Genomic DNA, 23,394 nt, shown 5'->3' on the forward strand with positions numbered 1-23,394 from the left:
TCCTTTGATTAATTCCTTTAATTCAAGTAGATGAGCGCCTACTATGTGCAAGGAGGTGTGGTACATAAAGTCAATGAATTTTTTAAAGTTTGTACTTTTCAAGAATAGCTTAATTTCTTCCCTAAAATGTAACTAAATAGTTAATTCTATCATTAGATAAACCTATTCAATTTAGTGGTAGTTCTGCAACGTCAGTTCTTGCAGAAAAATAAAACAGTCATCCAGCTCCCACATCCGTCTTTATCCATATCCGTAGGTTTAAGAAGCATACCATTCCCTGTGGAAAAAGAAGTGATATTATATAGCTTTTCTACTCGGCAGAAGAACCTAATTTTGTGCATTACTTCTGGCTTTGGCTTGGCTATTTTCAAGCAATAATTATAGATCTGTTTATTGTTTATTGAGAAGAGTAAACTGTTCTGAAGAAATAAAATATGGATCTGAGTGAAGGAAATTAACTCCTAGATCATTTGCAGTTTTCCAGAAGTTCTATGACTTTATTAACCCTTGACAGTTTTGATACTTAAAAACATTGATTTCACTTACTTTCCTTAGCTCACTTCCCCCCCCAAGTATATAATACTTCTATATAATTGTTGTAGAAAATCTTATTCAGGTAGACTTTTGATCAGGCTTTCTTTGCTCTTATTTTTAATCTCTCTAAAATTATAAATGTTTATTTTGTAGGTATCATAGCTGCAAATGTTTTTGTATTCTGTTTATGGAGAGTACCTTCTCTCCAGAGGACAATGGTCAGATATTTCACATCCAATCCAGCCTCAAGTAAGTTTAACTTGTGTGGTTTTATTTTGAGGTAGAGATAATATGGAAGAAATATGCTTTATTTGAATTGAAATGCTATGAAAAAGATGAGTTCCTTGTCAACAATCGTAAGCAAAATCCAGAGGTTAGACTGTCAGCTCCTTGAGGACAGGACCTCATCTCTCTTATCGCCGTGACCCAGGTAGCCTTACTGTGCCTTGCACATAGTAGATATCTGAATGTTTTTTCAAGACTTAAGATCCATGATCACTACAAGTTTACTTTTTTTTTTTAAGATTTTATTGTTTTCCTTTTTTCTCCCCAAAGCCCCCCGGTACATAGTTGTATATTCTTAGTTGTGGGTCCTTCTACTTGTGGCATGTGGGACACTGCCTCAGCGTGGCTTGATAAGTGGTACCATGTCCGCACCCAGGATTCGAACCAATGAAACACTGGGCCGCTTGCAGCAGAGCTCACGAACTTAACCACTCGGCCACGGGACCGGCCCACTACAAGTTTACTTTCTGAGGAAACTATTATGTATATACAACTCATATCTATAATTGAAATAATTTACCAATTCTTTTTTCTAACTAACATTTGATGTAAGAACAAGTTAGTTTCATTTAACTGAGAATTTTTATTGGTTGTTTACTAAGTAGAAAAGAAACTTAAGACAGCTTCTTACCACTCTGAAAAATGCTGTTTTTTTGGTGTGTGTGTGTGTGTGAGGAAGATTCACTGTGAGCTAATATCTTTTGCCAGTCTTCCTCTTATTTTTTTGAGCAAAGTTAGCCCTGAGCTAACATCTGCCACCAGTCCTCCTCTTTTTGCTGAGGAAGATTGGCCCTGAGCTAACATCCATGCCCATCTTCCTCTATTTTATGTGGGATGCCTGCCACAGCATAGCTTGACGAGCAGTACATAGGTCCGTACCCAGGATCTGAACCCGCGAACCCCAGGCTGCCAAAGCGGAATGTGCAAACTTAATTGCTGTGCCACCGGGCTGGCCCCCAGTGTTCCTCTTTTTGCTTGAGGAAGATTGTTGCTGAGCTCTCATCTTCCTCTATTTTATGTGGGATGCCTCCACAATGTGGCTTGATGAACGGTGCTGGGTCTGTGCCCCGAATCCAAACCTACAGACTCTGGGACACCAAAGTGAAGTGTGTGAACTTAACCACTACACCACCAGGCCAGCCCCTGAAAAATGCTATTTTAAACCATCTTATTTAAGCTTTTAATTGGCTCTGTTTTTGTTTCTCATTTTTGATTTGTTTCATGACAATGCTGAAAAAAGTTTAAAATAGATAATTTTTGCTGACTGTGTGTTCCACGATTACCAGACTTTTTTTCTTTCTCTTGTAGAGGTCCTTTGTTCTCCAATGTTGCTGTCAACATTCAGTCATTTCTCCTTGTTTCACATGGCAGCAAATATGTATGTTTTGTGGAGCTTCTCCTCCAGCATAGTGAACATTCTGGGTCAAGAGCAGTTCATGGCAGTGTACTTATCTGCAGGTAATCAGCTTTAACCTCAGGGCCTGTCGGAGTATAAGCGCTCTCACCCATCTGGAGCAGGGACAAAAGGAGTGATGATAGCCACCTTGTGCACGCAGAAAACGCTCAGTACATACTTGTTTCTCTAATGGTCTGTAGAGGATACGACAGACTGATGGGGCTGTTGTCTTTCCTGCTTCTGATTCTGCTGATTCCCTCTGAGAAGAATAATTTCGGTATGTTTAGTTTTAAATTAAGCAGGATTTAAGGCAGGACAGGCGCTAGGTTTGGTGTAGAATGTAAGCACGTCGTTTTATCTTACTAGGCCTCAGTTCCCTTAGCTCAGGCCACTGGAGATCTGCGGTTCCCAGGCTTCCCGGCTGTCTCAGTCATTTTGATCTTCGTTAAATAACCTTAAGTGCATTTCCCACAGTGTATTCAGTTCCAGAAAACATTAGATCAGAGCTATCCGGTAAGATTTTCAAGAATGAGTTCATTCTGTCTTTGTTGGAAGCATATATGTTGTTAGCATGGAACCATTTCAGTTGTGATCTTAGAGATAGCAGCATTTCCTTATTTCGACTAGGAAATGGTAGACAGGCTTCCAGGTTCCTAGATGCTGCTAAATTGGCAATTAGTCAGTTAAATTTTACTTAGCTGTTTGTAAAATGTGCTTAATTAAAACCACAAAATATAAAAATTCAATTCTAAAATCCCTTCATTTAGAAACAGTATGTCTGGAAGTTATGTTGTGGTGAAAAAAGCACTGAGCTTGGAGACAGAGGACTTACGTTCAGAGCCTATTTCTGCTGCCAGCTGTGTGATGTTGCAGAAAAAAATATACCTCCTGAGGATAATACTACTTAGGGTTGTAGAAAGGATTAAATAGAAACCCCTATCACAGGGCCCGAGTGAGTACTTAGTGTTAAGTAAATAATCCTGTACATCTAGTGCCTCAAAACTAGAAGCTGAGCACTCTTTGCCCTGTAAGATGAGTGTAGTTTTTTACCCCAAGCGCTAGTTAAGTTGCTGTAGGTTTACAGCGTCTGTTTCAGGTGCCATTAAGTCCTGCTCTATAGGAAGTTGCTTTTTAAAATGAGGCACACTTGGGCCGGCCTGGTGGTGTAGTGGTTAAGTTCACATGCTCTGCTTCGGCTGCCTGGGGTTCGCCAGTTCGGATCCCGGGGTGCGGACCCAACACAGCTCATAAAGCCATGAGGGGCCGGCGTCCACATATAAAATGGAGGAAGATGGGGACAGGCGTTAGCTCAGGGCCAGTCTTCCTCAGCAAAAAGAGGAGGATTGGCAGCAGATGTTAGCTCAGAGCTAATCTTCCAAAAAAAAGAAAAGAAAATGAGCCACATTCAGCTCAGATGACATTGGAGCCAAAGGGAACTGTAAAGGATCATCTAGTCTGGACCTGCAGCAGGATCGTTCGGCAAGCTGGGTAAAGTATAGACTCCCTGACCCCACGCTAGAGATTCTGATTCAGTGTTTGGAGTGCAGCCCAGAGGATTCCCAGACAGTTGGTGAGTTGGGAACTGGTTTATTTTCATCTTATAAATGAGGAAAATGATAACTGAGAGGTAAAGTGAATGACCTTACGTTACTCAGCAAGTTGTACAGTAGATCACACTTTTCTTTCCCTATAAAATACCTGAAGAGATAAGGCAGGATAAGTATTCATGCCTGTACCTTGTAGGGACCCAGGTAGAAACCTGACATGTTAGTCTCTATGGGGTGGAGATCAGAAATAGAAACCATTTTTATACCTCACTAAAATTACTGAAATGTGACTTTTCTCAGGTGTTATTTCCACCTTTGTCAGTTATGTGTGTAAAGTTGCCACAGGAAGATATGGACCATCACTTGGTGCAGTAAGTATTTCTAACTTAAATTTTTTTAATTTAGTTTTTAACTTCATTTTGAAATAATTTTAGACTTAGAAAAAAGTTGCAGAATTAATACGAAGAGTTCCTATATACCCTTCACCCTATTGTTAGCTACAAAATGATAATACAATTATCAAAGCCAGGAAATTAACATTAAATAATGCTATTAACTAATCTATATCTAATTTATAATTTGTACATTTGTAAAGCCTTGTAAATTTCAGGCTATAACTTTTAACCATTGGTCATTTATACATACTTACTGGAACAGAGTACGTATCAAGAGAAGTAGTGAGAACAATGGGTGTCCAATCTCCAGTCTCCATCCAGAGAGCCTAATCTAGCATTGGAGAATTCGAACTAATTACAAATTTGAATCTGGTGCTGTATCCTCCTATTTAGTCAATATTTGAGTGTCTGCTATGCATATTAAACTACCTAGGCACTGTAATAGAGATAGGGATACAACCAGTGAACAAATGATCAAAATTCCTGCCCTCAGGAGCTATGTTCCAGATGCTTAAAAAAAAAATTAAAAATGTGTTTTCTTTTGAGTTTAATGGCAGATTTCTAGGCACATGGAAATCTTTACGTAATATTTCTTTAAAGGCTACACATTTGCTTTATACATGTTTAAATACTAATGCACTTAAATGCGTTCAGATAGGGAATTTCATATTTTAAAAAAACTCTTAAAAGGTCCAATTTTGGAAAAGAATCCTTATGTAACATAATCACCCGTAATTATGTGTTCCTCAGATTTGTATATACATAATTTTCCTAATGAGGCCTATATCTTGTCCTGTGACCTACATTCTTTCTTAGCTTAAGCCTTCCTTTTTTCCCTCATGGAACGTTTGTTTTCTATATAAAATTTAGTTGTGATATAATTTAGATATTTCAAGTCCTATTCTTGATCTCATTTACCAACTAAGGACCTGTTATGTGAAGGCAATGAAGACCACTAGGATGAATCAGAAGTGGACTGCGACCTCCAGTCTAGTCTAGCTGGGGAGAAAACATTGCTCACACATCTAGTACACACTGAAAGGGCTGAGTCTTCTCTAGAGAACTTTGGGCCTTCTGAGGGTGGGGAGATTTTTCTATCAGCTGAGAGGATCTGGGAGGGCATTTTATGTTATTCCCATTTTACAGATAAGAAACAACTCCAAGATGAACAGTGTGACAGCATGGTATTTGTAATTAGACTGGGTTTGAAGCTCAGCTCTGCTGCTTATCTGTGATTTCCAGGACATACTACTTAACTTCTCTGGACCTCACTTTCCCCATGTTAAAATGAGGATGACATGTCCTATTTATGATGTGCAATGCTAAGGGTGTTTAGAGTGCTTAGTATAGTAAGGAGCATGTAGTAAGAAATGTGGAAGTGATAGTTCCCATTCAGTCATCAAAATCTTATAGAGCCACGGCAGGATAAAATTATTATCCTCAAATACTTTCATTTATTCTTGGTTAAAATTAAAGCAAATTGTATCACCAGGTATAATGGTATTTTTAATGAGAAATCTGGGGGGAAAATGCTATTGACAGAATTGTGTTAGAAAATAAGTATTGGGGGCTGGCCCCATGGCCGAGTGGTTAAGTTTGCTCGCTCCGCTTCAGCGGCCCGGAGTTTCGCCGATTTGGATCCTGGGCGCGGACATGGCACCAGGCCATGCTGAGGCGGCATCCCACATGCCACAACTAGAAGGACCCACAACTAAAAATACACAACTATGTACTGGGGGGCTTTGGGGAGAAAAAGGAAACATAAAATCTTAGAAAAAAAAGAAAGACAAAATAAGTATTGGTCTTACTGGCTTTGTCATATTCTTTGTTAAAAGATGAAAGAGACTTAAAGAATATTTGTCAATTACCATAGCGGGCAGGAATACTGACTAGTTTTGGTAGGGGTTTTGTTTGGTTAGAGCTATGCATATTCTAAATCTCATTTAAAAATTGAGTTTGTTACTAGTTACTGGCAGGAAGCTTTTCTCTAATATTCTGCTTTTCGAAAGTTTATCATCTGTGAAATGTAACCCTTAATCTTGAGGTGGCAAAGATCAATCAAATGTTGGTTGTAGGAAACAGCGTTTGTTAAAATTTTAGAGAAATCTTTTTCACTTGAAGTTGGAAATCGTTTATCATAGGCTGAATTTGCTCACCAATGTTATGATAACCTGCTTGCTATAACTTTGTTGATTTCACTGTCACTGACCTAACCTGTACATAGAGTGAATTCTCTTACTAAGTTAGGAAAGTGTCTTTCGTCTCTTCCTTACAGGGTTGTAAGTTAAATAAAATGGTCACTAAAGCAGATTCGTTTGGAATTCCATTTTGATTTACCTATACTGTTTTGGAGTATATCTCTTTGTATCACTTTTTTAGTGGCTGCTCTAGGTATTGTGATATATATACATCACTTATCACAGGCTTTTGGTGGTGTCATTTTGCCAGTTTAACTGAAGAGGACTGTACCTCTCTTTTTGTCTTTATACTCTCCCCCAAATTCTCATCTATTTGTCTTAAATATTTCCTCTACGTACATTTAGAAAACCAGTCACTGTTATAACTTTTGCTTCAATCGTTATACATAATTTAGAAAATTCCAAGGGAGGAGGAAAGCCTGTTGTGTTTATGCATAATTTTTCCTTTTTCCATTGTTCTTCCTTCCTGATGTTCTAAGATTCTTCCTTCTATCATTTTCTTTCTGTTTAGAGAACTTTCTTTAGGCATTCTTTTAGGTAAGTCAGCTGGTGACAAATTCTCTAAGTTTTTCTTTGAGAATGTCTTGATTTCCCCTTTGTTTCTGAAGGATATTTTCACTGGATAAACTTCCACGCTGAGAGTTCTTTCAGCACTTGAAAAAGGTTGTGCTGTTTCTTTTTGGCCTCCGTGCTCTCTGAAGAAAAATCCCTTGTTGTTCTAATAGCTATAATACCTATATGGGGTGAGGAGTTGATTCGCTTACTGCTCTTAAGGCTTTTTTTCCCTTTTGTCTTTAATTTTCAGAAGTTTGACTGTATGTCTTGTCATAGATATCTGTGTGTTTTCTTGTTTGGCGTTCGCTCAGCTTCCTGAATCTAGGTTTATGTATTTTGGGAACTTTTCAGCCATTATTTCTTCAGATACTTTTTTTAGTTTCACCCTTTTTATTCTCTTATTTTGGAACTCTGATGACATGATGTTAGATTGTCTGTTATAATCTCATGAGTCCCTGAAACTCTTAATTCTTTTAAGTCTGTTCTCTCTCTGTTGTCCAGATTGGGTAATTGCTGTTCTGTTTCATGTTCACTTATCATTTTCTATCTTTTCCATTCTGCTCGAGTCCATCCATTGAGTGTTTTTATTTAGGTTATTGTGTTTTTCAGTTCTAGAGTTTACATTGTTCTTGATATATTCTCTGTCTTTGCTGAGCCTTTCTATCTCTGTGCTGTTTTCTCATTTGTTTCAAGTGTATTTGTGATTGCTCGTTAAAGTATTTTTATGATGACTGCTTTAAAATGCTTGTGAGATAATTCTAACATCTGTGTCATCTTGGTGTTGGTGTCTATTAATTGTCTTTTCTCATTCAAGTTGAGATTTTTCTGGTTCTTGGTATGATGAGTGATTTTTAAGTGAAACCTGGACATTTTAGATGTTATAAGACTTTGAATATTGTTTAAATCTACTTTTTAGCAGGCCCATCTGATGAGCAAAGGGGGTACACTGACCATTACTGCCAGGTGAGGGTGGGAGTCCAGGTTCTCCACTCAGCCTCCTTTGACATTGGTGGGAAGAGGGCTCTTGTTACTGCAGGGCAGGGCAGGGAGTTCTGGGAGTTCAGGCTTGCCAGTCAACCTCTGCTACTACCACTCTGGCTAGGAAGAGCAAGGGTACCTTGTCTCTCTGCTACCCATGTGACCTCCTCTGACACCACCCTGTCGGGGTATTGGGATGCTTCATTAGAGTCTGCAAGGGTGGAAGTCTTTTTTGGTCCTTTGACTGGAGAGGGCAGTTTTTGGGGGTGTAGACGTGTTTTCTCTGAGTTCATAGATGTTTCTGGGTTATGAGCCTCTCTAGAGCCCAGTCTGAGCTATGTGAGGCTAAAAGAAAACCCAGGGAACTCACTGCTGTGTCATTCTGTAGATCCCCAGGTTCCTAGTTAGTGTGCCTTCCTCTCTCAGGTTTTCAGAGTCTTATGTTTGTTTTACCTATATATATAGCCCAGGGATTTTAGCTGTACTTAGCTTAAGGGAAGCAGAAGGCCCCTTAGGGCAAATTCTTTTAAATTCATAATGCAAAAAAAATCACACATAGAAATTGTTAATATGATAGATATGAAAATTATATAGATATTGAAAATCGTTTACTGAGGAAATAAGTAAAAAGTTATATATGTATATTGATTACAAGTACACAGCCAGTGTACGTAAGAAATTATTGGTGGAGAATGAAAGATCTTCATCTCTAACCAAGAGGGCAGGCCTCTGGGGTCTTCATGGGTCAAGATTCCTGACTCTCTGTGATTGCATCTGAAATATATATGAATGTGAGATCTTTCTGAGGAGAAAGGGCCCATTTTCATTATATTCTTAAAAGCCTCTAACTAGAAAAGATGAAAATAATGTCTCTCTTCATGGCGGTGGGCCCTAACATTTGTCAAAAAAGTGAGTTGCAATTTATTCAGACACATGACTATGGTTAAATTTGCATAGATAAAGGTCCCTTTGAGAAAATTCTAGAAGGATAATGGAACTGCCTCCTATCTTTAAAATAATGTATAATAAATACAATTAGTTATAGTTACAAAGAAACTGGCTTTCCATAGGAATGCACAGCTAACGAGGATTTTCTTTAATATTAAAATATCTGTAACAAGCTCTTTAGATGGAAAATATAATCATCCATGGAGAAGTAATTTACAGGGACCTAACAGAATTTTAATCATCTTTCACATCAACTAATCAAATTATATTCGCTTCATTTTGCTAAAAGTGTTATTTTATTCTTTTCTCAGAAAATAAAGTTTCACCTTGATTTCTTCTGGGTTTTGTTGAGTTGACCTTTCTGGTTTTGTTTGAAAGTAAACCTAGGACTCTGAAGTTGCACCTGTGCTGTAAGGCCTGAAGGGTGATGGGCTGCTGTTCACTTTCAAATCTTAGTGACGTGGACATCTACTCTGCTTATATGCTGCTAGATTTTTGGGGCAGATGTTGAAGTTCCAGCCAGAATAAACCTTCCAGAATAAGTAGAAACATGGACAGTGTAACATGCTTCACCCTAGAGGAACTGTGACCTACGAGTTTTGTGGGGAAAAAGCCAGCCATCTTCTGAGGTGGAGTTGCTGTGACTCTTCTAGGACATGGAGTAGGGAACCAGGGAAAGGTTGAACAAATTCTGGTGGCTGTGTGCCTACATGTGTGTGTTTCCACAAAACCAGTGATCTCTCTGTTAAGGGAAGTCGGGATTTCAGAAGACCCCCGTGTGTTACAGACTTGCACAGAAGCCAGTTTGGTCCATATACAATAGCAGACAGTCACAGAATATGGAATTAAATACAGAATGTAGAATTATGACTCCTAACCCTCACTACAAAATTGGCAGTTACCACTGACGCCCAGCCTATCCCCTTTAATATGTAGTTGAGGTTATTGTTTCCTTGTTGTTCTTTAACTTTTTCAGGCTAAGCACTGGGTTATCTTTGTCCACTTACCTAACTCAGATCTTAAGTTCTCGTTCCAATGGATATTCTTGCTATCTTTCCATCTTGCAGTTAGCCCAGCCCATTCCTAGGAGTGCAACTTGAGCTGGTTTCCCTGTTTAGGCCAACTGGCAACTAGTTAGTAGGGGCTGGGGACATCTGGGATCCCTGGAACTCATCATACTTTTCTTGAAGTATCAGTAAACCTAAAATAATCCTGTATTCTGAAGCAACCCTTCACATAGAAGATGCTAAATAAACATTTGGTGATTAAGAGAAGTAGGCACTATTTTGCATAAATAACCTTTTTAAAATGAAAAAGTAGGAACCTTTCCTTTTAATTACAGTCAATTATAGGAGCACCTTTTAAGAATCCTTTTTCTCTTAGGTGTCTTTTTGTAACATCCTATTTTGAAATAGTTTAAATCTTACAGAAAAGTTGCAGGAATAGTATAAAGGACTCTCAAGTCTTAAAACAAAACAAACTCTCAGTTTTACTGAGGTATAATTGACATGCAAAAAAGTGCACATATCTTAAGTTTATAATTTGGTAAGTTTTGACATGTAGATACCCATGAAACCATCACCACACTCAAGACGGTGAAAGTATTCATTGTCCCCAAAGGTTTCCTGGTGTCCCTCTGTAGCCTGTCTTTCCTGCTCCTCCACCCCATTCCTAGGCAACAACTTCTCTCCTTTCTGTCAAGGTAGATTCATTTGTACTTATTTTCTAGAGTTTTATATTAATAGAATCATACAGCATATACTCCTTTTTGTTCTGGCTTCCATTACTCTGTACAGTTATTTTAAAATTCATCCATGTGGTTGCGGTTTCAGTAATGTATTCCTTTATATGGGTGAATAATATTCCATTATATGGATATTCCATAATATGTATATCCATTCACTTGATGGACATTTGAATTGTTTCTAGTTTTGGCTGTTATAAAAAAGCTGCCACAAACATTTGTGTACAACTCTTTGTGTGGATGTATGCTTTCATTTCTCTTGGATAAACACCTAGGAGTGGAATGACCAGATCATATGGTAAATACATATTTAACTTTTAAGGAACTGCCAAACTGTTTTCCACCGTGGTTATAGTATTGTACTTTCCCACCAGCAGTGTGTGAGATGCCGTTTCTCCACATCCTCACCAACACTTGGTACAGTCAGTCTTTTTAATTTGTAATAGGTGATATCTCGGTGTGGTTTTAATTGTCATTTTCCTAATGACTGATGATGTTGCTCATCTTTTTATGTGCTCATCTGCTATCCATATATCTTCTCTGAAGTGTCTGTTCAGTCTTTTGCCTATTTAAAAAAATTTTTCTTTTTTGTTTTTCTTTATATATTCCGGATACAAGTCCTTTATTAGCTTTCTGTTATGCAGATATTTTCTTTTAGCCTGTATCTTATCTTTTCTCTTAACAGTGTCTTTTCAAAGAATGTAAGTTTTTAATTTATATGAAGTCTGATTTATTACTTTGTTTTATTATGGATCATGCTTTTTGGTCTCATAATTATGAAATCTTTGCCTAATCTGAAGTCACAAAGAATTTTCTCCTAAAAGTTTTTACTTATATGTTTTACATTTAGGTCTGTGTTTCACTTTGAAAACTGCAAAATACTCTTGAACCAGTCACCAGTCTTTTAAACATTTTGCAACATTTTACTTGTCATTTTCTCTATGTACCTGTGCTTTTTGTTTTCCAGCTTCGTTTGAGAGTAGGTTGCATACCTCATGCTCTTTTACCCGTAAATACTTCAGTGTGTATTTCCTAGGAACACAAATATCCTTATATATCCCATGGTACAGTTACCAAATTCAAAAGATTTAATTGTTATACCAGTATATATCGGTACCATATATTATACCAATATATACCAATACTTTAATCTATAGAACATATTCTAGTTCCGTCAGTTGTCCTAATAATGTTCTTTGTAGCTATTGTACTGCATTTAGTTGTCGTGTCGTTTTGGTCTTCTAAAAGCTGACACATTTCCACAGCCTTTTTTTGAAATTGAGCTATAGCTGACATAACATTATATTAGTTTCAGGTGTACAACATAATGATTCAATATTTGTGTATATTGTGAAATGATCACCACAAGAAGTCTACTTAACATCTGTGACTATACCAAGTTACAAAATTTTTTTTCCTTTGTGATGAGAACTTTTACGATCTGCTCCCTTGGGGCCAGCTCCATGGCCGAGTGGTTAAGTTCGCACGCTTTGCTTCAGTGGCCCAGGGTTTCGCCGGTTCAGATCCTGGACATGGACATGGCACCACTCATCAGGCCATGCTGAGGCAGTGTCCCACATGCCATAACTAGAAGGACCCACAACTAAGATATACAACTATGTAGCAAGGGACTTTGGGGAGAAAAAGGAAAAATAAAATCTTTAAAAAAAAAAAAAAGATCTGCTCTCTTAGCAACTTTCAAATATGCAACACAGTATTAGCTATGATGACCATGCTGTACATTACAACCCCAGGACTTATTTGTGACTGGAAGTTTGTACCTTTTGACCCCTTTCATCCATTTCGCCCCCTTCCTCTGGTAACCACGAATCTGCTCTCTGTATATATGAGCTTGTTTCTTATTTTGTTTTTTAGATTGCACACATAAGTGAGATCATACAGTAGTAGCCTTTCTCTGTCTAGCTTGTTTCACTTAGCATAATGCCCTCAAGGTCCATCCATGTTGTCGCAAATGGCAAGATTTTCTTCCCTTTTGTGGCTGAATAATATCTCATGTATATGTATATCTAGCACATTTTCTTTATCCATTCATCCATCATTGGACACTTAGGTTGTTTCCCTATCTTGGCTATTTTTAATAATGCTGCAGTGACCATGGGGATGCATATATCTTTTTGAGTTAGTGTTTTCATTTTCTTTGGATAAATACCTATAAGTGGAATTACTGGGTCATGGGATAGTTCTATTTTTAATTTTTTGAGGAAGCTCCATACTGTTTTCTGTAGTGACTGCACCAATTTACATTCCTATCAATAGTGCACAAAGGCTCCCTTTCCTCCACATCCTCACCAACACTTATGTCTTGTCTTTTTGACAGTAGCCATTCTAACGTGTGTGAGTTGATACCTCATTGTGGTTTTGATTTGCATTTCCCTGACAATTAGTGATGTTGAGCACTTTTTGATATTAAACCCTTGCCAGATAGGATTTGCAAATATTTTCTCCCCATTGGTAAGTTGCCTTTTCATTTTGTTGATGGTTTCCTTTGCTGTGCAGAAGCTTTTTAGTTTGATGTAGTCCCACTTGTTTATTTTTGCTTTTGTTGCCTTCACTTTTGGACAGCGCCCCCCCCCCCCCCGCGCCCCCCCCCCCCCCCGCGCCCCGCCCCCCAATGGCATTAACAGTTTTGAACGATTCAGGCCAGTTTTGTAGAATCTGTTTCATCACGATTAGATTCTGATTGTGTATTTTTGATTGGAATGCTGCATGAGTGATGTTCTGTCCTTCTCAGGTATCGCAGCTGGAGGTACATGATACTACGTGTTTCCCTCTTGTCCATTTGATGTCTAGTTAGGGTGTTATCCAGCTTCTCTATTGTAAAATTATTTTTCCTTTTCTTTTTAAAATTAATAGGTAATTTCTGAGAAGATAATTTGGGATTATGTAAATATCTTGATACTCTATTCATCAGCCCCCCTCTCCTACCCAGAAATAGCATCCATTGATTGATTATCCTGGCTTGCATCCATTTCTACTGTGATGGTGGTTGTTGGGTGAAGATGTACGTTTAATTAGCGCCCTCTGATGTTAACATCTTCCATAACCGTGTCTCACTTATTAAAACTAGGAAACTAACATTGGTACATTACTGTTAACTGCAGGCCATATTTGGATTTCCCCAGCTTTTCCATGATGTTCTTTTTTTGTTTCAGGATACTACACTGCATTTAATTGTCACATCTTTTTAGTATCCTACAGTCTGTGATGGTTTCTCAGTCTTTCCTTGTCTTTCATGACCTTGATACATTTGAAGAGTAGTGGGAAGATATTTTGTAGAATGTCTCTCATGGTAGTTTTATTATTTTTAATAATTGATTAAGATTTGTCTCTCCTAAGAATTTTGGTAGAAGACAAGCTAACCTAAAGCGACTGCCTCCCTTTGCTCTATGGCAGGTCTCCAACCACACTCAGCCTCTTTGCATTCCTCCACCTTACTGTACTCTGGCCTCCAGGCTTGGTTCAAGCTGCTTTTCTACCTAGGACACTTTTCCCATCTCCTCCCATTTTATCTGGCCAAGCCCTGGTCACCCTTCTATGCAAAGCTTGATGTCGTTTATTAACCCTGAGTTCTCCCTTCTGTGTGCCGCCGTAGCATGCTCTACTTCACCTTCATAGCTGATCATATTTTGTTGTTTTTACCTGTTTGTGTCTTTCCTGCACTCTGTAAGCGCCGTTAAGCAGGGTCTGTTGGTTTTGTTCCCATCTATATCCCCAACATCTAGCATAATGCCTGGTATGTAGTAGCACTCAAGTGTTTGAATGAGTAATTATTGTGAGATTTAATGTGAATTTGAAATTATCCAATTTCTCAAGTATTCTGCCAGCTAGAGGAATTGGGAACATGTCTAACATTAAGAGATGTTAGGTAAATTAGCATAATTTATGCAGGAGATGTTTCATAGCCATTATGAATTGAAATTATGAAGATTACATAGCAGCCTGGAAAAACACATGGTAAAAGAAAAAACTATACAGCAATTATAATTTCAACTATAACAAGAAATGGTTGACTTATTGATCATAAGGTTGTGAGGTTTAGATTTTTATTCTCTAATGCGAGGTTGTTGAGGGAAGTGCCTCTCAAGCAGGTTGGTGCATGTGTGTCCCTGGGAGGATACTGTGAGGCAGGTCATGCAGAGCCATGGGATAAACATGGCATGCCTTCCTGGAGCAGAGCATTTGCTCAAAGGTTTTAAGGAAAATGTTTAGTTTTATTATGAAGTAGTATGCAAATTTCACATGATTTTTTTTAAGGTAAAGTATTATACTTGGAAGAAATTCTATGCATGTGGGTTTCTTTGGGCAAATTCATGCTCACTCTGTTTGGGGGAGCTTTGTTGAAGTTTGAGAAGTTCTTTTATGTCATTAAATGCAGTGATGCATGTGACACGTTTAACACCCCGCTCCGCCTCCCGTGCAGTTCATGAAGCTCTCCCAGGCTGGTGGTTGCGCATCTGATTGTCTTGGTTAATCCTTTCCAGGTGGTTCCTACATGAGGGACTTGGAGCGCCTTTGCCTGATATTTTGTACGTTAGTAACTGAAAGCTTGTTCTAAGCTTTGTGCTCACCTAGAAATTTGTGGCTTATAAACTTCCTGGAAAAAGTATTGCTACTTTAGACGTTGCAGTCACTAAGCATTTGCACGTTGAGAGTGTCACCTTTTCACTGGTGTGTTACTTTGCAGTCGGGTGCCATCATGACCGTCCTTGCAGCTGTCTGCACGAAGATCCCAGACGGGAGGCTGGCCATTATCTTCCTGCCGATGTTCACGTTCACGGCGGGGAATGTGAGTACTTTTCTGAGGCAAAGTGCTGGGGTCAGGGATGAAGCTTTTACGTTGACTGAATTCTTGCCCTTAAATTAGAAATGTTCATGCTGGAGGAATCAAAGTCGTACTAGTTCTTTTCTTTTTTGCTGGCTTTCAGGCCCTAAAAGCCATTATTGCCATGGATACAGCAGGAATGATCCTGGGATGGAAATTTTTTGATCATGCAGCACATCTTGGGGGAGCTCTCTTTGGAATGTAAGTTTGAGTGTACTTGATGGCTACACTGCTTTCTGGGGTCATTTCCCTACCCTGCCCCTAAGGACGGCAGAGTAATGCAGTTAGCTCTGTGATCGAAGTGGGGCCAGGAGGGGGTTGGGAGGGCGAGGGAACCTCAGCATGGTTTGCCTTGGCCCTGCCCAGTTTCACCGTGTGGGGTGGGACGTGAGAATATCAGCCCGCCCCTGCGTCGGTCATTTGTAGGGAGAGACCATCTGCCTTTACCCTGCCCTCAACCTCAAGTCACCCCAACTCCTGAACTGTCGTGATCGCTAGCCCCTCTTGGAGGCTGTTCCCCAGCCTCCCCAGTCTGTGGTGTCATCATCTTTCCCACTCTCAGGCCTCCTCTCCCCTGCCCCCCTCCCCCCGCTACCACTGACCTCCATCTCCCCGTTGCTGGACAGACACACTGAGTGGGTGGAGTTGTTCCTCTGCCTGCGGTGAGAGGGTGAGTGCATGCTGTGTGACCGAGGAGAGGCCAGGGATCGTCAACCAGTGTTGCCCACTTACTGAGCATCTGCTGTGTGGCAGGCTCTGAGCTAGTCCTTACATTATACTCTTATTACCCCCATTTTACTGACGGGAAACTGAGGCTCAGAAGTGATCTTCCCCAGGTCAGATAGCTCTTAAGCAGCACAGCAGAGATTTAAACCCAGACCCAAAGCCTTCCCACCCTTGTCACATCATATTGAGTACAATTGCATTGTAGTCACAGGATCTTCCATTTGTGCTTCCGACAGTGGACTTTTGCTTAGACCATAGTAGTTCTGTAGTGACTCTGTCATCTGTCTGATGTGCTGGATCCCGAATGGCCTGTCTTTTCTTGCATAAATGTTGCCCTTTGCCCTTACCTGCTTTTTACTTTGTTTCATGACAATGGAAAAACTTAGATTTTTCTACCGTTTTTTTTTTTTGAGGAAGATTAGCCCTGAGCTAACTGCTGCCAATCCTCCTCTTTTTGCTGAGGAAGACTGGCCTTGAGCTAACATCCATGCCCATCTTCCTCCACTATATATGTGGGACACCTACCACAGCATAGCTTGCCAAGTGGTGCCATGTCCATACCTGGGATCCGAACCGGCAAACCCCGGGCTGCCAAAGCGGAACGTGCGAACTTAACTGCTGTGCCACCGGGCCAGCCCCTCTACCTTTTTTTTAAATTAAAAAACTTACCCTAAGTGGAGCAGTTTTGCCCAGTAGGCGGTAGAACTAAATGCTATTATGCCATTTATAATTTTCAGTGATGATTAAAGAATAGCATATGTGAGTTCTAGCTTTAATAGCAACACATTATAAATAGTCAAAACTGACCTGATATTACAGTGTGAGAAAAATAAAGACTTTTACAAAAAAGCGTTCTGTTTTATGAACTCTAAATTTATCTGGATCCCTCCATGTATACTTAAAGGATCTTCTCCCCAGCAGGTTTTTATTCTTCTGAACTATAATTAGGTGACCTTTTTCCATTCTGAAAATAATTGGATCAAATGCATTTTAAAGTCCAGGATCTGAAAAGCAGAGGAATCCTTTCTCTTTGCTGTTTCTAATTTCAACTCCTTTCATTTACTAGATCTTAGTCGTGTCCAGAATTCGTCTTTTCTAACATCTTTAATCTAGATTTAGAAATGTTTCCTAATGGTGAAGATTCCATCAGTGTCCTGCACATTGACTTCGTCCTTCCCCGGACTTGATGGTCCTTGCCTGGTGCTGTTGCAGTGATCGTCCGCGTACATGGGTTGTGTGCTGTGTGCCTAAGCTGAGGGCTCGTTTAATGCTCTCACACTCTGGGGAGGTATTCCATTGTACAGAAAGGAGACTGCTTAAAGCAGGGAGCTTGTGCAAGGTCTCACAGCTCGTCACCGCAAAGGGCGAGTTTCAGACTGAGCTCTAGACTGTGAGGCTGCTGCTGCCGAAAGGCTACCCCAGAAACGGGTCATTTTGAAGTGTTTTTCTAATTTTAATTTAGCCAAATGACCGATTACATTTAAACTTACAAGTGTAATCAGAATAATGTACCTGCAAGATTTAAAATATTTGACTCTTTTGGGGCCGGTCCGGTGGCGCAGCGGTAAGTGCGCACATTCTGCTTCGGAGGCCCGGGGTTTGCCAGTTCGGATCCCGGGTGTGGACATGGCACCACTTGGCAAAAGCCATGCTGTGGTAGGCGTCCCACGTATAAAGTCGAGGAAGGTGGGCACGGATGTTAGCTCAGGGCCAGTCTTCCTCAGCAAAAAGAGGAGGATTGGCAGGTGTTAGCTCAGGGCTGATTTTCCTCAAAGAAAAAAAAAGAAAAAAGGAAAAAGAGTATTTGACTCTTTGCTTGAAATAAGTAGGTTACAAAGATTTGGGAAGACACTCTGTTAGTGGGGAGTTCCTGACAAGTGATTCATTTCTGGCAAGAATTTCACAATTGCATTTGGATCTTAGGGCGATCCCTTTTCTCTTGTTTAAGTTCACCACAGAATTTGACTCTAGGCCCAAAAGAATTTTGCTACATGCCTATTAATTGGCATGTTTTTTAAATGACCTTTTTTTCCTATAAATTTACTGATTATTTTATTTTTCAAAATTTTAATGGTGACTATTTTCATGATCAGATTTTAACTATATTTAGTCAATATTAAGATTCAGGTACAATCCAAGCACTTTATAATAAGTACATACTCAGAACATTAAAAACATGTTAAAACATTAAAGTACTATTCTTTCTTCTTTTTTTTGAGGAAGATTAGTCCTGAGTTAACATGCACTGCCAATCCTCCTCTTTTTGCTGAGGAAGATTGGCCCTGAGCTAACATCCATGCCCATCTTCCTCTACTTTATATGTGGGACGGCTGCCACACCATGGCTTGCCAAGTGGTGCGTAGGTCCATGCCGGGATCCGAACTGGTGAACCCCTGGCTGCCCAGGTGGAATGTGTGAACTTAACTGCTGTGCCACCAGGCTGGCCCATAAAGTGCTGATACCAATCTAAGTCAGAGCAGTTTTCAGTCAGGTGTCTGGGAGATGCAAAGATCAACAAAATCTGGTCTCTGTCTCAGGGAACGTGAAATCTGTTTGGGGAAACCAGGGCAATAATAAAGGTTTCAACAATAAAAGCTTTCATTAACAGCCATTCCAGGTCAACTCCACCTCTTCCAGGAAGCCCTCCCAGCTTTCCCCCTGCCCAGGAAGGGAGGTAGGTGACCCTGAGTTGCATTTGCAGCCTGTGCTGCCCTCCGGTGGCTGCCTGGTCTTGCAGTACCTGGGCCTGTGGGCTTCTCAAAGCCAGGCCCTTCTCATTTGTCACTCATTGTGTTCCTCAGCTTATAGTAGATGCTCCCTAGATGCTGCAGAACAGTACACTGGTTAGAGCACAGTTTTGGAGTCAGATTTGGGTTCCAGTCTCAGTTTTGGTGATTCCTAGTTGTGCAGCCTGAGCAAGTTAAGTTCCTGAACCTCTCAGTGCTTCAGCTTCCTCAGCTTATTGCTTCTGGCTGCTTTTAGGCAGTTTTTAACAGGAGCATGGGGGTTAGAGCTTTATTTTAAAAGGTGGGAATTAGGATCAGCAGACCCCCTTTTGTGTAGCCAGGCGGAAGATGACAAGAAGCATTTAAACTCCTATAGCCATCATTAGTAAAGTCTAATTCTGACATTTCTTACACTTGACATAATAAAGAGAGTCCTGGTTTAGAATCATTTTGACCTGCAGGTGAGTCCTTGATCAACCGCTTAGAAGCTGTTAGCACATTGTACAAGTGACTTTCTCCCTGACTTGGTTCCTTGTGTCTGTAAATGGGAAAAGGGATGCTTAACTTGCGGGGGGGGGGGGGGGGGGGGGTGTGTGTGTGTGTGCGTGTGGTGCTTACACGCTTCAGGGCAGTCACACAGGTTCCATCCTGCTTCCATCTTTTATGTACTCTGTATATTAAAGGTAAGTCAATGATCTACATTAAGTAAATTCATCAGTTATTTTAATAAGCTAGATAGTAAATGACAGTGGCATTCAATTTTTAAAATGTCAACTTGATATCATGGTACTTAGCATTTGTATGTCATACTGTTTGAATGTCGGACCTGGTTTGTTTTTCTTTTCCCCAGATGGTATATTACTTATGGTCATGAACTCATTTGGAAGAACAGGGAGCCTTTAGTGAAAATCTGGCATGAAATGAGGACTAACGGCCCCAAAAAAGGAGGTGGCTCTAAGTAACACTGGGCTGGGACGATACTGGGCGTCTGGTCTGTGCTGCCTGAAGCCCAGGAACGCGTCGGCCCTGGAGTGACCACATCTTTGCTCCCGCCTGAAGACACCCAGCAGCTAGCTTTCCAAGTGTTATAAACTATGTCCCCAGTACATGTCTTATAGAAGTGAATTATGACAAAGTTGTGAAATAAAGGTTTGTATCTCTAGTTTGTAAACTAGAGTGTGTGTGTCTCTTTTGAAGAGCACTAATGCTGCCGTGGAATCTTGCCGTCTGTTGTAACATTTGATGTAGTTTGAGCCGTGGACCTGGCGAGAGTGCACAGGGAGAGACGGACTGAAACCCAGAGCTGCGTGTTTTTGTGTATTGGCCTCCCAGCATCTCTGCTGAGCATTCACTCTTACTTCCCTCCCCTTTCCTTGGTTGGTTTGCAGGTAAAAGTTAAGAGTACCTGCTTCCTGGCATTGTCTGAATAACAGCTGCAGTATTTTCTAAATTTTCCTAAGAAAGGTAATGTTTTCTGGCAGTGAGTGGCATATACAAAAAGCTATTTTTAGGTTTTGCTTTCTAGGTTAAAATTGTAGCTAAATTAAGAGTTAGAAGGAAGTATCTTGGATAAATTCAGGCTTGAATCTGAGCCTAATTGCGTCTTGCGTTTGAACATTCTTTGAATTGAAGGATCTCACTGAAATAGACTGGTCGTCATCATACCTTCACAGTAGTGGAACTCGCCCTCGTGATTAAGAATTATTTCTAGGAAATGCAGTATAAGAATTTAAAGTTATTCTTTAAGGGATTTACAGGAGAGTTTTTAGTCTTGTGGTGACCTCAAAAGATTATACCAAATCTGCGCCTTGCACTGGAGAGCAGTGCGGGTCCCAGCTTGTGAGGTGCTGGGTGCAGAGCATCTGGCTTATGGAAAGGAGAGGGCGTGGTACCCACCTCTCCCGGGCTGAGAGCTGGGTGACGGCACACGCCTGCACAGAGGGATGTCCAGGATTGGGCAGTTCTTCATCTTTTTTCCCACAAGCCTGACTCTTTTCTACTGTGAAGTACCAGTTATATTCTTACCAGGCAGAGGATTCTGTTCTAAACTAATGTCACTTCCAGGAGAGAGAGTTTTTTAACCCAGGCTTCATCTTGCTAGTAAGGAGCCAAGGCGGGCGTGTGTGGGAACTGCCCGGGGTCCCTGCTCTGCTGTGACATTTCTGAATACGTTATGCTAACAGCTATGTGACATACAGAGGAGGCAAGAAGTGTTTTTCAGAGATGGAATGGAGGCTGAGATCACATGGACGTTCCATATGGAGTCCAAAATGGAATTCATGTCTTGCCGTGGGCAGACCAGGAAAAGTCAGTGAAGATGTGTCTTCCTGCTTTGTGATGGTTAGGGAAGGAGTTAGAGGGTCAAGTCCCTAAAGCACGTCTGTGTCCGTTACATCTCTCTGTGCTGGAGCCTTTGAACAGCCGAGTGCCGTTTTCCCATGAGAGGCCTTGGGGGGTCAGCCCCAGCTCTGGGAGCGCAGCCTTCCTGTCCACGGCTTTGCTAATGGTCCCTACGCTCCCATGTGCCCAGGAGGGTATTTTTCTTTCTCCTGTTGGCTTCTCTCCTGACGCTTGATCACCCAAACGCCATGCTCTGACCCACTGAGTATCTCCATACCACATGTGTCTGCTGTGTGCCCAGTGTGGCTCCGGGGGCCGGCACCCCACTGTGCAGGCACCTCAAATACCACTCCTGGCTCAAGGAGTGACATCACCAATTGGAAGCTAGAAACCTGGGAGCCATTCTAGTTTTCCCTCTCTCACCTCTTATTTCTAGAATCCATCCCCTCTCCACTCCTAGTGGCCGTGTCTTGGTTCAGTCCCTCATCTCTAACCTGGACTGTTGAGGCTATTCTCCAGCTGGTCTCTAAAATGTCCTTGTACTTCTCCAGATGGCCACAGAGTGCCAGAAACACTTTAGTCATTCCCTGTTGTTGCCTATGAAAAAACTTAAACTCCGTAGTGGGGCTACCAAGGCAGCTGTGTGGTCTGGCCTCGGCTGCCTGTGGCTGAACCTTATTCCCCCGGACCCTGTATTCCAGCCCAACCCAAGCACCTTCCCTCACTACAGGCAGCGGGTCCAGCCCCCCGGCCCCTCCACTGTTGCTTTATCCGCTTCTAGTACACTTGTGTCTCCCACCCACTACACTAAACCTCCCGAAGGCACCCAGCATTATTCCCGGCACACAGTAAGTGCTTTTTGTTGTTTGATGAACGAGGAAATAAAAACAAGAAAAGCTGCTCATTTTTCTGCAGGATGGGGTGTTTTAGTCCCCCAGTCTTTGGGATGGCTAACGCAGGGCCCTGGCGCAGAGGTCACACAAGGCAGCTTGCCCCAGGCGGGAGAGCAGTGTGTAATGTCCCAGTGTCTTCACAGTCTGCCCCTCGCCTGCTGCCTCTTGGGCCATGGCCTGACCAGGGCAGCTGTTGTCATTTTGCTGTGGCTTCCAGCTAAGACAGGCAATGGTTTGGGAGTGGAATCTGTGTCCTGACTGGCCAGGGCTGTGCTGCAGTCCTGTCCTCTGAGGTGCAGGCTGGATACCATCCAAGTAGACGCTTGAGATGGAGCTCTGGGTAATTAATGCTGTTTCAGTAGTGTCAGTAATCGGTCTGCAGTGCATGCTGAGGGCATGTGTCAGATATTCAGGAAGCCCTTAGAGTGTGGCCAGGGAGTTGTTTGGTACTGTCATGCATTAAACAGACTGCCCTTTAGCGGCGAGGATCACCCAAACTTGGCTCTCCAATAAAACAAGAATGCATGCAGGATGGAAGGGAGCTTTTACAGCGAAGTGGCCAAAGATTGGCGGCAGCTTTAGAAAGCTGAATCAAGCCTTTGTGGCCGTGCTGTAACGTTAGGGAACTGAGACTCGGGGAAGGTCAGTTGAGGGCTAATGCCAATTCTCAGTGAGGACTGGATTGGTTGTCACAGATTGAACGTCGTAAAGACAAATAGTCGGTGACTCACAGGCGGATCAAACCCGCGGCCTCTGGGAAGCATGGCCCCGGGTCTTCCCTGTGATCCCGCGTTGCTGCACCTCCCCTCTCTGTGCCTGCGAGTCCCCGCGGGTCAGCCCGGCACAAACGCAGCAGCCCCGGCCGGTCCGCGAGACCAGACCCCCGCGCCGAGCAGCCTGCCCCCGGGTGCTGGCCGAGCGCGGTGAGCGAGGAGTCGCTGCCGGCCGGGCCTCTGTCTGGGAGCCAGATCCGATTCGTGAGATAACATTTAGGGAACTTCGGGTTCCGTTAGGAAGCAGTTTTCGAGTTCGACACTTGTAAATGCTTCTAGGCTGCTTCGGTCTCCTCTCCGATCCCCGCTTCTGCGCCCCTCCAGCCGCGCTCTTCCCCGGCCGGCGCACGCTCCAGCCGTGCACGCCCGGGCCCCGGCCCCGCCAGGCTGTCACCGAGCCCTGCCCGCTCCCGGGAGGGCTACCCCCAGGCCAGGGGGCGGCGCTGCGGCGGCGCGGGGAGGGCCGCGGGGGCGGGGACGCCGCGCGGGGGCGGCGCGGCCCGGGGCGCGGGG

General features: G+C 42.0%; 1 protein-coding gene across 1 annotated transcript in view; it reads left to right on the forward strand.

Annotated features, from left to right (window-relative positions):
* Positions 1-20,046, forward strand: part of PARL (presenilin associated rhomboid like) — a 48,914-nt gene extending 28,868 nt beyond the window's left edge. The window contains exons 5-10 of the mRNA XM_046658585.1: positions 688-783; positions 2,128-2,277; positions 4,063-4,133; positions 15,286-15,387; positions 15,527-15,624; positions 19,726-20,046. Coding sequence (XP_046514541.1) covers positions 688-783; positions 2,128-2,277; positions 4,063-4,133; positions 15,286-15,387; positions 15,527-15,624; positions 19,726-19,837 — 629 coding nt within the window. The 3' untranslated portion in view covers positions 19,838-20,046. The remainder of the gene's footprint in view (positions 1-687; positions 784-2,127; positions 2,278-4,062; positions 4,134-15,285; positions 15,388-15,526; positions 15,625-19,725) is intronic.
* Positions 20,047-23,394: the final 3,348 nt, after the last annotated feature.

This window comes from Equus quagga, chromosome 4 (assembly GCF_021613505.1).
Source record: "Equus quagga isolate Etosha38 chromosome 4, UCLA_HA_Equagga_1.0, whole genome shotgun sequence".
NCBI classification, from domain to species: Eukaryota; Metazoa; Chordata; class Mammalia; order Perissodactyla; family Equidae; genus Equus; species Equus quagga.